The 14257-nt window shown below is 47.0% G+C and overlaps 1 protein-coding gene across 1 annotated transcript in view; it reads right to left on the minus strand.

The window, feature by feature from the left end:
* Window positions 1-2126: 2126 nt before the first annotated feature.
* pcsk2 (proprotein convertase subtilisin/kexin type 2) overlaps window positions 2127-14257 on the minus strand; it is a 99259-nt gene continuing 87128 nt past the window's right edge. Inside the window, exon 12 of the mRNA XM_060924619.1 lies at window positions 2127-2616. Coding sequence (XP_060780602.1) covers window positions 2127-2616 — 490 coding nt within the window. The remainder of the gene's footprint in view (window positions 2617-14257) is intronic.

The raw sequence follows: 14257 nt of genomic DNA on the forward strand, positions 1-14257 counted from the left end.
TAGATTCACACTCTGTGAAGCCTCACTCACTCTGCACTCTGAGGTGAATATGTTTGTCTAAGTGAGCCAGCTGGAGATGACACTCATCCATTTTACATGAAGGTCGGCCAGTGGCGTACAGATGTGACCTCTGCATAACCTAGTCTCTGGAGCGAGAGATAACCAGAATCCATTTGGGTTCTGTCTTAAAAAAAACATACCTCTCTGTGTAACATTTAATTATATGGGAATAATTAGCCATTGGGGTTAACCATTTCTATATATATGGACAGATGACAAAAACGGGGGTTCTGTTATGCTGGAGCATTTTGTTGGCATGGTTTGGGTCTATGTCTCCTTATATGGACGGGTCACTATAAATCAATACATGAGAGCTCAGTGAATAGTTTGAGGAGATGAAAATGATTTGCATCATAGACTATGGCTTTCACATTGATCAGATATCAGTATATTTAACCAAGTATGGGAGATTTTGGAGTGACATTTAACAGTTATTCCACGAAATCAAGTTGTACATGAGCTGATAGCCGACGAGGCCCATAGCTCCGAGTTGGCTATAAGCCATGTACGATGAGATTGAGTGGAATAACTGTTTTATTCTATCCATATTCACTGGATTTTGAGAAACAGAACATTTTTATTTTTTGCAAATTCGATAAATAAAGACTTTATACAAAACAAAATCATTTCTGCTTAGAATGGAAACAAACCGGTGAAATGACAGGAGCAATTTGTGAAAAATGCTATAATAATTATTGAAAAAAAAGATATGTTCTTACCATCAAATACTTTTATTCCAAAATTTGTTGCTTTTTTTTGTGTGTGTGTGTGGGGGGGGGGATCTTCTTTTTTTGGTGATTGGCAAACCAACTTAAATATGCATTACTGCTACCAACTGGACTGGAGTGTAGAACAGGTGATATGGGGGGGGGGGGGCATCTATATTCTTTTAGCTATTTCTGTTCCTTTTAAATACTTGATAATTTTTGGGGTTTTGTTTTTCGAGTAGAGTTTTTATTTTGCCCTTGGCTGGTTCAGCAACATGCTCTGCCATTTTGTTTTTTTTTTCTACTCACAGTATATGAGCTGATAGCCTAGTAGTAGAGTAGCCAATCAGAGCATGCGATTGCTCATATCATATCCAGTGAATGTGGATAGACATGTCTAAACTGCATTAAACAGCACCCTCGTCTTTCATTATCAAACCAGCAGTTGAAAGAATATCTTCAGAAAGCACGGTGTTTTTCACTCTAGGACACTTGTTGAATCCGTACCAAGATGCATTGAAGTCTTTCTGGTGGCTAGTAATGTTTTTTTTCCTTTTTGTTATAAATCTGTATACATTATAAGGTTAAGGACAGTTGTTAAAAGAGAGGAATGACTGAGATGCTGAGATAATGTACGAGTACATCTGAGAAATATAAGCTTAGTTCTTTAGGTTGGATAAAGCAAATCAGACTATTAATGGATGCAATTAGTTTATCTTTATTACTGAAAACATGTTTCTGTAATTAATCCTTTAGAGCCTATTGCCCATATGCTGTAAAACATCCTCAGCATCACTCAAATGCTTTAACAAACTGCAGAACAGATTTATTATTAGATATATTGAAGGTTATGAAATTGGTTTTGTTGTTGCCCACAAGCTGTGATCACACTTTACATCTCCTGTTTAGATATAAATAGGTCTTATTCAAAAAAATATATAACAGAAATCAATGTCACTGCTCTTTGAGCAAGGTACTAGTCTTTAGGTAGAATAACACAGAGAATCATTTACAGTCACAAACTGTACAATAGTTGTCTTTGTAGAGGTGGAGAGACAGCGAGGGAAGCAATAAGTTAATCTACTATATATATATGGCGTATATACATTTTCTAGAAATTATAAAAAAGAAGAGAATACAAGAGGTAATATCTTGTAGAGTAGGTCATTTTGGAGAATATACTTTTTTATTTATGCGGGCCTACATGAAACAATCATTCAACAGGGAACTCGTGACTACAGAAAAAAAATATAGGAGCGAGAAAGAGAGAAAGAGAGAGAGATACACTGAGAAGAAACGTGAAAAGAAGAAAGTGAGAGAAAGTGAGAGAAGGCAGGCATCATGCAGTTCACACTGAGGCTAGTTGCTTTTGCTCATCATCCTCTCAAGGCTCTTTTCAACAGCTTCATCCAGCTCCTCCTCCAGCTCCTCCTTTTTGGACATGGCTAATTTGGACTGGTAGTCCCTGACCACTTGCTCTATGTAGGGTGCACTCTGTGTGCCATGCAGCATGAGGGTCCACTCGTGTAGATGGCCGCTCTGTGGAGATTCTCCACTGAAGCCGACTTCAAGCTTCCAGGTGCCACGAGGGTCCTCGCCCCACGTGTGCGTGCTCATGAAAGGCCACTTGTCGAACCCCACGGTGGAGTCAGCGTCACGCGGCCGCCGGCTCAGCAGGATGGACTTGGTGCCCATGGGCGAAGTCAGGTTGAGCATGAGCTCACCGCGCCGGCTTGCGTTCACTGTCACCACTGCCTGGACATGCTCCAGATAGCGCACAAAGTTCTCCCGGCCCTGACATGCATCTGTAGTGATGGTGAGTGCTAGCTTGGCACCTGATTGGATCTTGCTGTGTGAAAAAGAGAGACAGAGACACATACTGTGTGAGACTGACTGTCTTAATTAAATCAAAATTAAAACATTAATGCAAATTATACAGCTTCAATTAAACTATTATATAGTTTCAGTGGGCGGCACGGTGGTGTAGTGGTTAGCGCTGTCGCCTCACAGCAAGAAGGTCCAGGTTCGAGCCCCGTGGTCGGTGAGGGCCTTTCTGTGCGGAGTTTGCATGTTCTCCGCGTGGGTTTCCTCCGGGTGCTCCGGTTTCCCCCACAGTCCAAAGACATGCAGGTTAGGTTAACTGGTGACTCTAAATTGACCGTAGGTGTGAATGTGAGTGTGAATGGTTGTCTGTGTCTATGTGTCAGCCCTGTGATGACCTGGCGACTTGTCCAGGGTGTACCCCGCCTTTCGCCTGTAGTCAGCTGGGATAGGCTCCAGCTTGCCTGTGACCCTGTAGAACAGGATAAAGCGGCTAGAGATAATGAGATGAGATGAGATAGTTTCAGTTCGAAAATTGGATTGCCTGAGTTATCGATATATCAATATATGCACAAATCACAAGAACTGATTTCTCTATTAAAGGGGCCAAATGACCCTTCCCAGAATCTAATTCATTGTTTTTGTTTACATACGGGCCACTGAATTTTGAAAGCACATGACGATATGACCGTTTTTCTGCTATAGTTCTTCATGCACACTCACCTAGCTGAATACTGAGCCTTTACAAGAAACCATTGGTTAATAAAAAAGTAAGGGACCAGTTATTATGAACAAAACGCCTGTGGATCTCCAATCCTACCAACTCAAAACATCAACAGCAGATCAACAAAGTCTGGCAAACGCATACAGTAGGTACGTCTAGTTGTGGAAGATTATCAGCCTTAGCATGTGGTAAGATTTACATTTATCTACCTTTCTTACACTGCTAGTATTACACCAATATATAATTTTGAATAATTTCCGTCAATAAATAAATAACTAAGTATAGTATTTATTACGGGTGGCATGGTGGTGTAGTGGTTAGCGCTGTTGCCTCACAGCAAGAAGGTTCGGGTTCGAGCCCCGTGGCCGGCGAGGGCCTTTCTGTGTGGAGTTTGCATGTTCTCCCCGTGTCTGCGTGGGTTTCCTCCGGGTGCTCCGGTTTCCCCCACAGTCCAAAGACATGCAGGTTAGGTTAACTGGTGGCTCTAAATTGACCGTAGGTGTGAATGTGAGTGTGAATGGTTGTCTGTGTCTATGTGTCAGCCCTGTGATGACCTGGCGACTTGTCCAGGGTGTACCCCGCCTTTCGCCCGTAGTCAGCTGGGATAGGCTCCAGCTTGCCTGCGACCCTGTAGAACAGGATAAAGCGGCTAGAGATAATGAGATGAGATGAATATTTATTACCTCACCCAGGACGTTGTCCACCAGGGGGCGAGGTATTGTTTTAGGTCAGGTTTGTTTGTTTGTAAACGATGTTACAGGAAAATGGCTGGATCAATCTTCATGAAACTTTCAGGATAGTTGGGCATTGGTCTCAAATAGAACCTCCAACACTTTGAGGGTCATCCAGTCAAGGTCAAGGTCACAGTGACCAAAAAGGTAAAGAAAAAAAAAGCTCTGAGCTCAGATTGCAGGAACACTACCTCAGAAAGATTCCTCCCACAAACACGCTGATTGTCTCACTACCTGCTCATTTGCATACACTGTGCTGTCATTGGATGGTTTCTTCATTCATTTACATATGGAAAGGAAGGGATTTTGGCCATGCCTATTTTTAAACCCCATTTATGATAACTTCCCCGCTCTATTGAGTTATTATTATAAATATAAATGATAAATTATAAATAAATGGGGGGCGGCACGGTGGTGTAGTGGTTAGCGCTGTCGCCTCACAGCAAGAAGGTCCTGGGTTCGAGCCCCGGGGCCGGCAAGGGCCTTTCTGTGTGGAGTTTGCATGTTCTCCCCGTGTCCGCGTGGGTTTCCTCCGGGTGCTCTGGTTTCCCCCACAGTCCAAAGACATGCAGGTTAGGTTAACTGGTGACTCTAAATTGAGCGTAGGTGTGAATGTGAGTGTGAATGGTTGTCTGTGTCTATGTGTCAGCCCTGTGATGACCTGGCGACTTATCCAGGGTGTACCCCGCCTTTCGCCCGTAGTCAGCTGGGATAGGCTCCAGCTTGCCTGCGACCCTGTAGAAGGATAAAGCGGCTAGAGATAATGAGATGAGATGAGATAAATAAATGGACTAGACTAAAGAAATCGCTTTCAGACATGTTTATGCTTATTACAGAGGAAAAGTGCGTTCCACTGAGCTCTAGCACCGGGCCATTTCCAGGAAATAAGAGTTGGGTCATGGCGACAGCGGGTGTATGTCAGCCTCAGTTCGGAGGTTTCAGTTTCGAAAACTGTAAGAGGTAAGAGTAAAATAATATAAAATACAGACACTTGGTATATTTTACTTCTGTGATTTTTAAATTGTTCATTTTTGGATTACACTTCATTTTTGTGCCTACTGCCTCATAGAATAAATATATACGCTATAGTTACTGTATGGACATGGTATCAGAAAACAATTTTATTTATAAGCAGTAGCCACATGAACCCATAGGGTACCTATTTTTTTTTTTTTTGCGATATCTTCCTTCATATTCATCATAAGTGCTACCGGGCGAGGTTTGTTTTGCCTGGCAGCACTTGTTTATATATTGTAATCAGTGTGGTTTCTTTTTGTTTGTTTGTTTGTCTCTTAAGAATCTAGCGTCTAGACGGTTGCACCGATTGACTTCAAATTTTCAGGGTAGGTGGGCAATGGTCCGTAGATTGCCTGATTAAATTTTGGGGGTAATCAGGTCAAGGTGAAGGTTAAGGTCACCGGAAAGGTTAACCTTTCGGTCAAAATAACATATTTTCCATTACATATTTTCCGGTTGCAGGTAGACAGATGTTTACTATGAGCATAAAGGAACTCCGGGCGGCACGGTGGTGTAGTGGTTAGCGCTGTCGCCTCACAGCAAGAAGGTCCTGGGTTCGAGCCCCGGGGCCGGCGAGGGCCTTTCTGTGTGGAGTTTGCATGTTCTCCCCGTGTCCGCGTGGGTTTCCTCCGGGTGCTCCGGTTTCCCCCACAGTCCAAAGACATGCAGGTTAGGTTAACTGGTGACTCTAAATTGACCGTAGGTGTGAATGTGAGTGTGAATGGTTGTCTGTGTCTATGTGTCAGCCCTGTGATGACCTGGCGACTTGTCCAGGGTGTACCCCGCCTTTCGCCCATAGTCAGTTGGGATAGGCTCCAGCTTGCCTGCGACCCTGTAGAAGGATAAAGCGGCTAGAGATAATGAGATGAGATGAGATAAAGGAACTCCCATATGGCCTTTCATTTGGCACCATGATCTCTGAACTTGAGTGACCTTGAAAGGTCAAACTCAAGGTCACGGATTTTCAGAGGGCTGGAACTTGAAAACGATTGATGGTAAACAGATATTTACCATAATCAACTTATAGGAAGTGCCATATGGGCTTTCATTTGGCACTATGACTTTTGACTTTGAAATGTCAAACTCAAGGTCACGGATTTTCATAGGACTAGAACCTGACAGCTGATGATTGAGAAATATTACCATTATCAACATATAGGTAGAAAATAAGTGCTGCCGGGCGAGGTTTGCTTTGCCTGGAAACACTTGTTTGTCTAATTTGTTTAATTGGGTTTTGTTTAGAATCTACTTTTAGGATGCTTTAGGTCATATTTTTGCAGACATCTAGAAAATTCTCAAAGGTTCACAAACTTTCAAGCACTATAACTACTTTGACAAAATATCTTCAATGTCACATTACAATTTATGATCTGTGGACTTGGATGTCATCATATTGTTGCGGATTGTTTTTCAAACGTAACAGAGTGGAATATCGATGACATCGAAAATGGAGCTCGCCCCTGGAAGGGTGAGCTCGCCCCTTTAACGTGCCAGGTTTTAAACCAACAAAAGCTTTACACATAAGCCACTTGCTGTTAACAGACTACATTGTGCTGTGGAAGAACTGCTTATTGTGAATATCAGTAATAATGAATTAAATTGTTTTTTGAATTTTGGATTTTATCATAACGCTTTCGCTGTTTTATCAAAACAATAAGCCACTTGAGGGTGTGCATTACAGTCATTTTATCATTAGTAAATGGGTTTGGGGCATTTTGCTTTGTGCCTAAGAACACACTTACACATAGCTTATTGGTTTAATAAACTCGAATAAAGTAATCAGTACTTCTGTCACCCTGGAGTTCCTATCACATTAAACTGCAGTCTTCTAAATTCAAGGAGGAACATTTGCATATAACTAGCAGGAGAAACAGGAAAAAAAAAAACTATCACTTTCTCATCTGGAACAGTTGGATCCGAACTCATTTTCTTCTCTGAAATATTAGTCTGGTAAGAGCAGGCTGTAAAGAGCAGACAACAGAAACCCTATTACGTCCCTTTTTTCAGTAATGCACCCTAGTGCGAGACAAATTGTTCTGGCAAGATGAAGGGATCTTGTCCACACCATAAGAGGAGGACGGCTTTGTTGCTGGGCTCGCACAAAGGCACAGTGCTGCTGACAGCCTGTTTTGTGCCAGCACAATGATAACGGCAGAGGGCTGACCATAAAGTGGACGGAATGGCATTATCAGAGACAGGTCTCCCATCCCGCTCCATTATTGCACTCAGATTACGTATGTGGGTCTGCGTGAGACCACTAGTACGCAAGTAGGGCGTATTTCCTGGGAGACTAATTCAGAAAAGCAGAAGTTAGAAAAAAATCGAGTGTGCATTCAGTGGGTGGGTTGTTTGAAAAATGGGAACATCAGGAAATAAAGCCGCATGGGGTGTCTCATGAATATGCGTTGTTAAAAGTGCAGCTTGCACCATGTGAAATGAAAATCGATGGTTTCTAAAAATACATTTCCTAAATACACCATTTGCGCAACAGTGACACAGGAAGACAATCAGAGTAGAGCAATGCAATGCTACTGACTGCATTTAGCATTAAATGTGCTAATTGGATTAATGTAAGTGAAACGGCAAGTGCATCGTAGTGGCTATTAACAGACCTGCACAGCTTCATCTGAGCGACAGAAAATCAAACAAGAACACAGTCATTTAACTCTTTGCTGTCAAGATCATTTACAACAGGAGGCATATCTCTTGACTTTCATCTGCAACTTTCTGATATTTGCCCTTTTTGGTATATTTCTGAGCTGTATCTGAAAATAAATAATGTGACTTATAAGACATCTGCACATCTGGGAAGAAGTCAATGGTTATAGATGGAACTAAATATGAATGTTATACATGGATTGAACAGATATGTATTTTAAACAGACACAAATAGGAAGTAAAAGATTCTTGTTTATATATATATATATATATATATATATATATATATATATATATATATATATATATATATAACCCCGACTCCAAAAAAGTTGGGACAAAGTACAAATTGTAAATAAAAACGGAATGCAATAATTTACAAATCTCAAAAACTGATATTGTATTCACAATAGAACATAGACAACATATCAAATGTCGAAAGTGAGACATTTTGAAATTTCATGCCAAATACTGGCTCATTTGAAATTTCATGACAGCAACACATCTCAAAAAAGTTGGGACAGGGGCAATAAGAGGCTGGAAAAGTGAAAGGTACAAAAAAGGAACAGCTGGAGGACCAAATTGCAACTCATTAGGTCAATTGGCAATAGGTCATTAACATGACTGGGTATAAAAAGAGCATCTTGGAGTGGCAGCGGCTCTCAGAAGTAAAGATGGAAAGAGGATCACTAATCCCCCTAATTCTGTGCCGACAAATAGTGGAGTGTGGCAGCGGGGGCGTGGTCAAGCGTCGGTCTGTGAATGGAGGGTGGAGTCAGGGAAGGTAAGTGGCGGAATCACTGCACCTAACGGGAATTAACCTGTGTTTGTGTGTCTTCCCCAGTGACCGTGCCCTATAAGAGGAGAGGGAGAGCGGAGGAAGGGGGCTACTCCCAACCTGGATACTGGCGTGCGTGCGTGTATATGTGTGTAGTTAAAAGCTGAAAAGCTACAATAAACGAGTTTTGAGAACTCAGTTCTGGCCTGCCGTGCTTCTGTGCTCCACCCACCTAGAACACCTGCTACAGTGATGCCGAAACCCGGGACGGAGCGCAGGAGAGAACAGCCCCATGGAGTCCTCCCCCTTCAGGGACCTGATCCATGCCCTCACCACGGCCCAACAGAGCCAGCACCAGGCGCTGGTCGCCCTCCGGGAAGAACAGGAGCAAAGGTTCGAGGCCCTGGTGCTGGCGCAGCAGGAAGATCGCCAGGCATTCCGGCACCTACTCGCGTCAGCGGGGTCCACCACCTCCACCGCCGCGGGCCCTTCCCACCTCACCCTGACGAAGATGGGCCCGCACGACGACCCTGAGGCCTTCCTCGCTCTCTTTGAGCAGGCAGCAGAGGCGTGGGGTTGGCCAGTGGAACAGCACGCGGCACGCCTCCTCCCCCTGCTCACGGGCAAGGCGCAGCTGGCCACGCTATAGCTCCCCGCCGACAGCCGGCTGGTCTATGCGGACCTCCGCAGGGCCGTCCTCCAGCACGTGGGTCGCACTCCGGAGCAGCAGTGGCAGCGCTTCCGCGCGCTGCACCTGGAGGAGGTCGGCCGGCCGTTCGCGTTTGGCCAGCAACTCCGGGATGCCTGCCGCCGGTGGCTGAGGGCCGACAACTGCGACGCCGAGGAGATCATCGATCTGGTGGGGCTGGAGCAGTTCGTCGCTCGTCTTCCAGTAGGAACCGCGGAGTGGGTCCAGTGCCATCACCCGGCGTCGCTGGATCAGGCCATTGAGCTGGCGGAGGACCATATGGCGGCCGTTCCAACGGCAGGACAGCGTGTCTCCCCTTCTCCCCTCCCCTCTCCCTCTCTCTCCCTCTCTCTCCCCTTCTGTTCCTCTCCCTCGCCCCATTCCCCCACCGTGGAGGCGGGGGCTGGCTCCACCCCAGCCGGCCCGCCGCACCCACGGTGTCCTACCATTTCCTACTTCCGTGTCTGTGTCTTCCCCCACTCAGGTGAGTGATATCCGGAATACCGGTGCAGAGAGAGAGCCTGGGCCGGTGTGCTGGTGCTGCGGGGAGCTGGGGCACCTCCAGCATCAGTGCTCGGCAATGGAGGTGGGCGTGGTGGTCCGGATCCCCGACACGCCAGGAACCGCCCTCGATTGGGCCGGAGCGTATCGCATACCGGTGAGTATCCAAGGGGATACGTATCAGGCTTTGGTGGACTCCGGCTGTAATCAGACCTCAATCCACCAAAGCCTGGTGTAAAACGAGGCATTGGGGAGAGCACAATTGGTGAAGGTGTTGTGTGTGCACGGGGATGTTCACAACTACCCTTTAGTGTCGGTCCACGTTCTGTTTCGAGGGGAGAAATTTAGAGTTCAGGCGGCGGTTAATCCTCGCCTCACCCACTCTATAATTTTGGGGACTGATTGACTGGGATTTCGGGATTTAATGACGCACTTAGTGAAGAGTGGGTCCTGCCGTAGTTTAGCGGGGGGAGGTCCCAGAGTGGCGTTGGCAGGAGCAGCTGTCACAGAGCTGTCTACATCATCACCGCATCAGAGTGAGGAGCAGCAGGCTCCTTCTCCCTCTCTCGGGGAATCCCTCGCGGATTTTCCGTTACAGCAATCGCGAGACGAGACTCTGCAGCATGCGTTTGACCAAGTGAGAGTAATCGATGGTCAAACGCTCCAGCCAAACGCCACCCCGTCCTTCCCCTATTTTTCCATTATTAAGGATAGGTTATACCAAGTGACACAGGACACTCAAACTAAGGAACAAATAACCCAACTTTTGATCCCAAAGAGCTCACTTTAATCCCATGGCTGGACACCTCAGGCAGGATAAGACACTAGCCCGAATAATGGCCCGGTTCTATTGGCCAGGGATTCGTGGCGATGTCCGTAGGTGGTGTACGGCATGCCGCGAATGCCAATTAGTAAATCCAGCGGCCATCCCAAAAGCGCCTTTGCTCCCTCTACCATTAATCGAGACCCCGTTCAAAAGAATTGGGATGGATCTCGTCGGGCCATTAGATCGGTCAACACGAGGGTATCGCTTTATTTTAGTTCTGGTGGACTATGCAACGCGATATCCGGAAGCAGTGCCGCTCCGCAACATCTCCGCATGTAGTATTGCGGAAGCGCTCTTCCATGTCATCTCCCAAGTCGGGATCCCCAAAGAAATTCTGACTGATCAAGGCACTACGTTCATGTCACGCACACTGCGCGAACTGTATGGGTTATTGGGAATCAAGCCAATCCGCACCAGCGTTTATCACCCACAAACGGACGGCTTAGTCGAACGGTTTAATCGCACCCTCAAAAACATAATTAAAACATTTGTAAGCGAGGACGCAAGGAAACTGGGATAAATGGCTCGAACCCCTGCTTTTCGCAGTGCGAGCGGTCCCACAAGCCTCCACGGGGTTCTCCCCGTTTGAATTATTATATGGGCGTAAGCCGCGTGGCATCCTAGATATGCTGTGGGAAAATTGGGAGGAGGGACCTTCCCCGTGCAAAAATGAAATTCAATATGTTATTGATCTGCGCGCAAAACTCCACACACTCACACACCTAACCCAGGAGAATTTGCGGCAGGCTCAAGAACGTCAAGTCCACCTGTACAACAGGGGCACGCACCTTAGGGAATTCACACTGGGAGACAAAGTACTCGTGTTATTGCCCACGTCGAGCTCTAAATTAATTGCCAGGTGGCAAGGACCCTTTGAGGTCACACGGCAAGTCGGGGATGTCGACTATGAGGTGAGGTGAATGGACAGGGGTGGGGCGTTACAGGTATACCACCTCAATCTGTTAAAACATTGGAGCGAGGAGGTCCCCGTGGCGCTGGTGTCGGTGGTTCCAGAGAAGGCGGAGCTGGGGCCAGAGGTTCAAAAGGGAAAATCGGCATCACCCACCGCTCCAGTCCCCTGTGGAGCCCACCTCTCCCCGACCCAGCTCGCGGAGGTCGCCCGGTTGCAAACAGAACTTTCTGACGTGTTCTCGCCCCTGCCCGGCCACACCCACCTCATAGAACACCACATTGAGACGCCCCCGGGGGTGGTAGTGCGCAGCCGCCCTTACAGACTGCCCGAACACAAGGAAAAGGTGGTTCAGGAAGAACTCGAGGCCATGCTCGAAATGGGCATTGTCGAGGAGTCCCACAGTGACTGGAGCAGTCCGGTGGTCTTGGTTCCCAAGGCCGACGGATTGGTTCGGTTCTGTGTGGACTATAGAAAAGTCAATGCGGTGTCTAAATTTGACGCATACCCAATGCCTCGTATTGACGAGTTGCTCGATCGACTAGGCACGGCTCGTTTTTATTCGACACTGGATTTGACAAAGGGATATTGGCAGATCCCCTTGACTCCACTATCCCGAGAGAAAATGGCCTTTTCCACACCGTTTGGCTTATACCAGTTCGTCACACTTCCGTTTGGGCTGTTTGGGGCGCCCGCTACGTTCCAGCGGCTTATGGATAGGGTCCTCCACCCCCACACCACCTATGCGGCCGCATACTTAGACGACATTATTATTTATAGTAATGACTGGCCGCAGCACCTAAAACACCTGAGGGCCATCCTGGGGTCGCTGAGGTGGGCGGGGCTCACAGCCAACCCGAAGAAGTGTGCGATTGGGCTGGTGGAGGTACGGTATCTGGGCTTCCACTTGGGCAATGGGCAGGTGCATCCCCAAATCAATAAGACGGCAGCGATTGCCGCCTGCCTGAGGCCCAAGACCAAAAAGGGGGTGAGGCAGTTCCTGGGGCTGGCTGGCTATTATCGTAGGTTTATACCTAATTATTCGGACATCACCAGCTCGCTGACTGATCTCACTAAAAAGGGGGCACCAGATCCGGTCCAGTGGACGGAACAATGCCAGCGGGCTTTCTCTAAGGTAAAGGCTGCACTGTGTTACACTCCCCTGACTTTTCTCTCCCCTTTGTTTTACAGACGGATGCATCGGACAGAGGGCTGGGGGCTGTTCTGTCCCAGGAGGTGGAGGGGGAGGACCGTCCAATGCTGTACATCAGCCGCAAGCTGTCGGTGCGCGAGGGCAGGTACAGCATCATAGAGAAGGAATGCCTTGGCATCAAGTGGGTGGTTCTCGCCCTCCACTACTATCTGCTGGGGTGCCCTTTCACCCTCTGGTCGGACCACGTGCCCCTGCAGTGGCTCCACCGCATGAAGGATGCCAATGCATGGATCACCCGTTGGTATCTGGCACTCCAGCCGTTTAAGTTCGAGGTGGTCCACAGGCCGGGGGCACAGATGTTTGTGGCGGACTTCCTCTCCCGTCAAGGGGGGGGGGAATCGGCTGCAGGCCGGACGGCTGCCTGGCCTGAGTCGGGCGGTGGGGGTATGTGGCAGCGGGGGCATGGTCAAGCGTCGGTCTGTGAATGGAGGGTGGAGTCAGGGAAGGTAAGTGGCGGAATCACTGCACCTGACGGGAATTAACCTGTGTTTGTGTGTCTTCCCCAGTGACCGTGCCCTATAAGAGGAGAGGGAGAGCGGAGGAAGGGGGCTACTCCCAACCTGGATACTGGCGTGCGTACATGTATGTGTGTAGTTAAAAGCTGAAAAGCTACAATAAATGAGTTTTGAGAACTCAGTTCTGGCCTGCCATGCTTCTGTGCTCCACCCACCTAGAACACCTGCTACATGGAGCAATATCAGAAAGGAGTTCGACAGTGTAAAATTGCAAAGAGTTTGAACATATCATCATCTACAGTGCATAATATCATCAAAAGATTCAGAGAATCTGGAAGAATCTCTGTGCGTAAGGGTCAAGGCCGGAAAACCATACTGGGTGCCTGTGATCTTTGGGCCCTTAGACGGCACTGCATCACATACAGGCATGCTTCTGTATTGGAAATCACAAAATGGGCTCAGAAATATTTCCAGAGAACATTATCTGTGAACACAATTCACCGTGCCATCCGCCGTTGCCAGCTAAAACTCTATAGTTCAAAGAAGAAGCCGTATCTAAACATGATCCAGAAGCGCAGACGTCTTCTCTGGGCCAAGGCTCATTTAAAATGGACTGTGGCAAAGTGGAAAACTGTTCTGTGGTCAGACGAATCAAAATTTGAAGTTCTTTATGGAAATCAGGGATGCCGTATCATTCGGACTAAAGAGGAGAAGGACGACCCGAGTTGTTATCAGCGCTCAGTTCAGAAGCCTGCATCTCTGATGGTATGGGGTTGCATAAGTGTGTGTGGCATGATCAGCTTACACATCTGGAAAGACACCATCAATGCTGAAAGGTATATCCAGGTTCTAGAGCAACATATGCTCCCATCCAGATGACGTCTCTTTCAGGGAAGACCTTGCATTTTCCAACATGACAATGCCAAACCACATACTGCATCAATTACAGCATCATGGCTGCGTAGAAGAAGGGTCCGGGTACTGAACTGGCCAGCCTGCAGTCCAGATCTTTCACCCATAGAAAACATTTGGCGCTTCATAAAATGGAAGATACGACAAAAAAGACCTAAGACAGTTGAACAGCTAGAATCCTACATTAGACAAGAATGGGTTAACATTCCTATCCCTAAACTTGAGCAACTTGTCTCCTCAGTCCCCAGACGTTTAC

The sequence above is a fragment of the Neoarius graeffei genome, chromosome 7, assembly GCF_027579695.1.
Source record: "Neoarius graeffei isolate fNeoGra1 chromosome 7, fNeoGra1.pri, whole genome shotgun sequence".
NCBI lineage: Eukaryota > Metazoa > Chordata > Actinopteri > Siluriformes > Ariidae > Neoarius > Neoarius graeffei.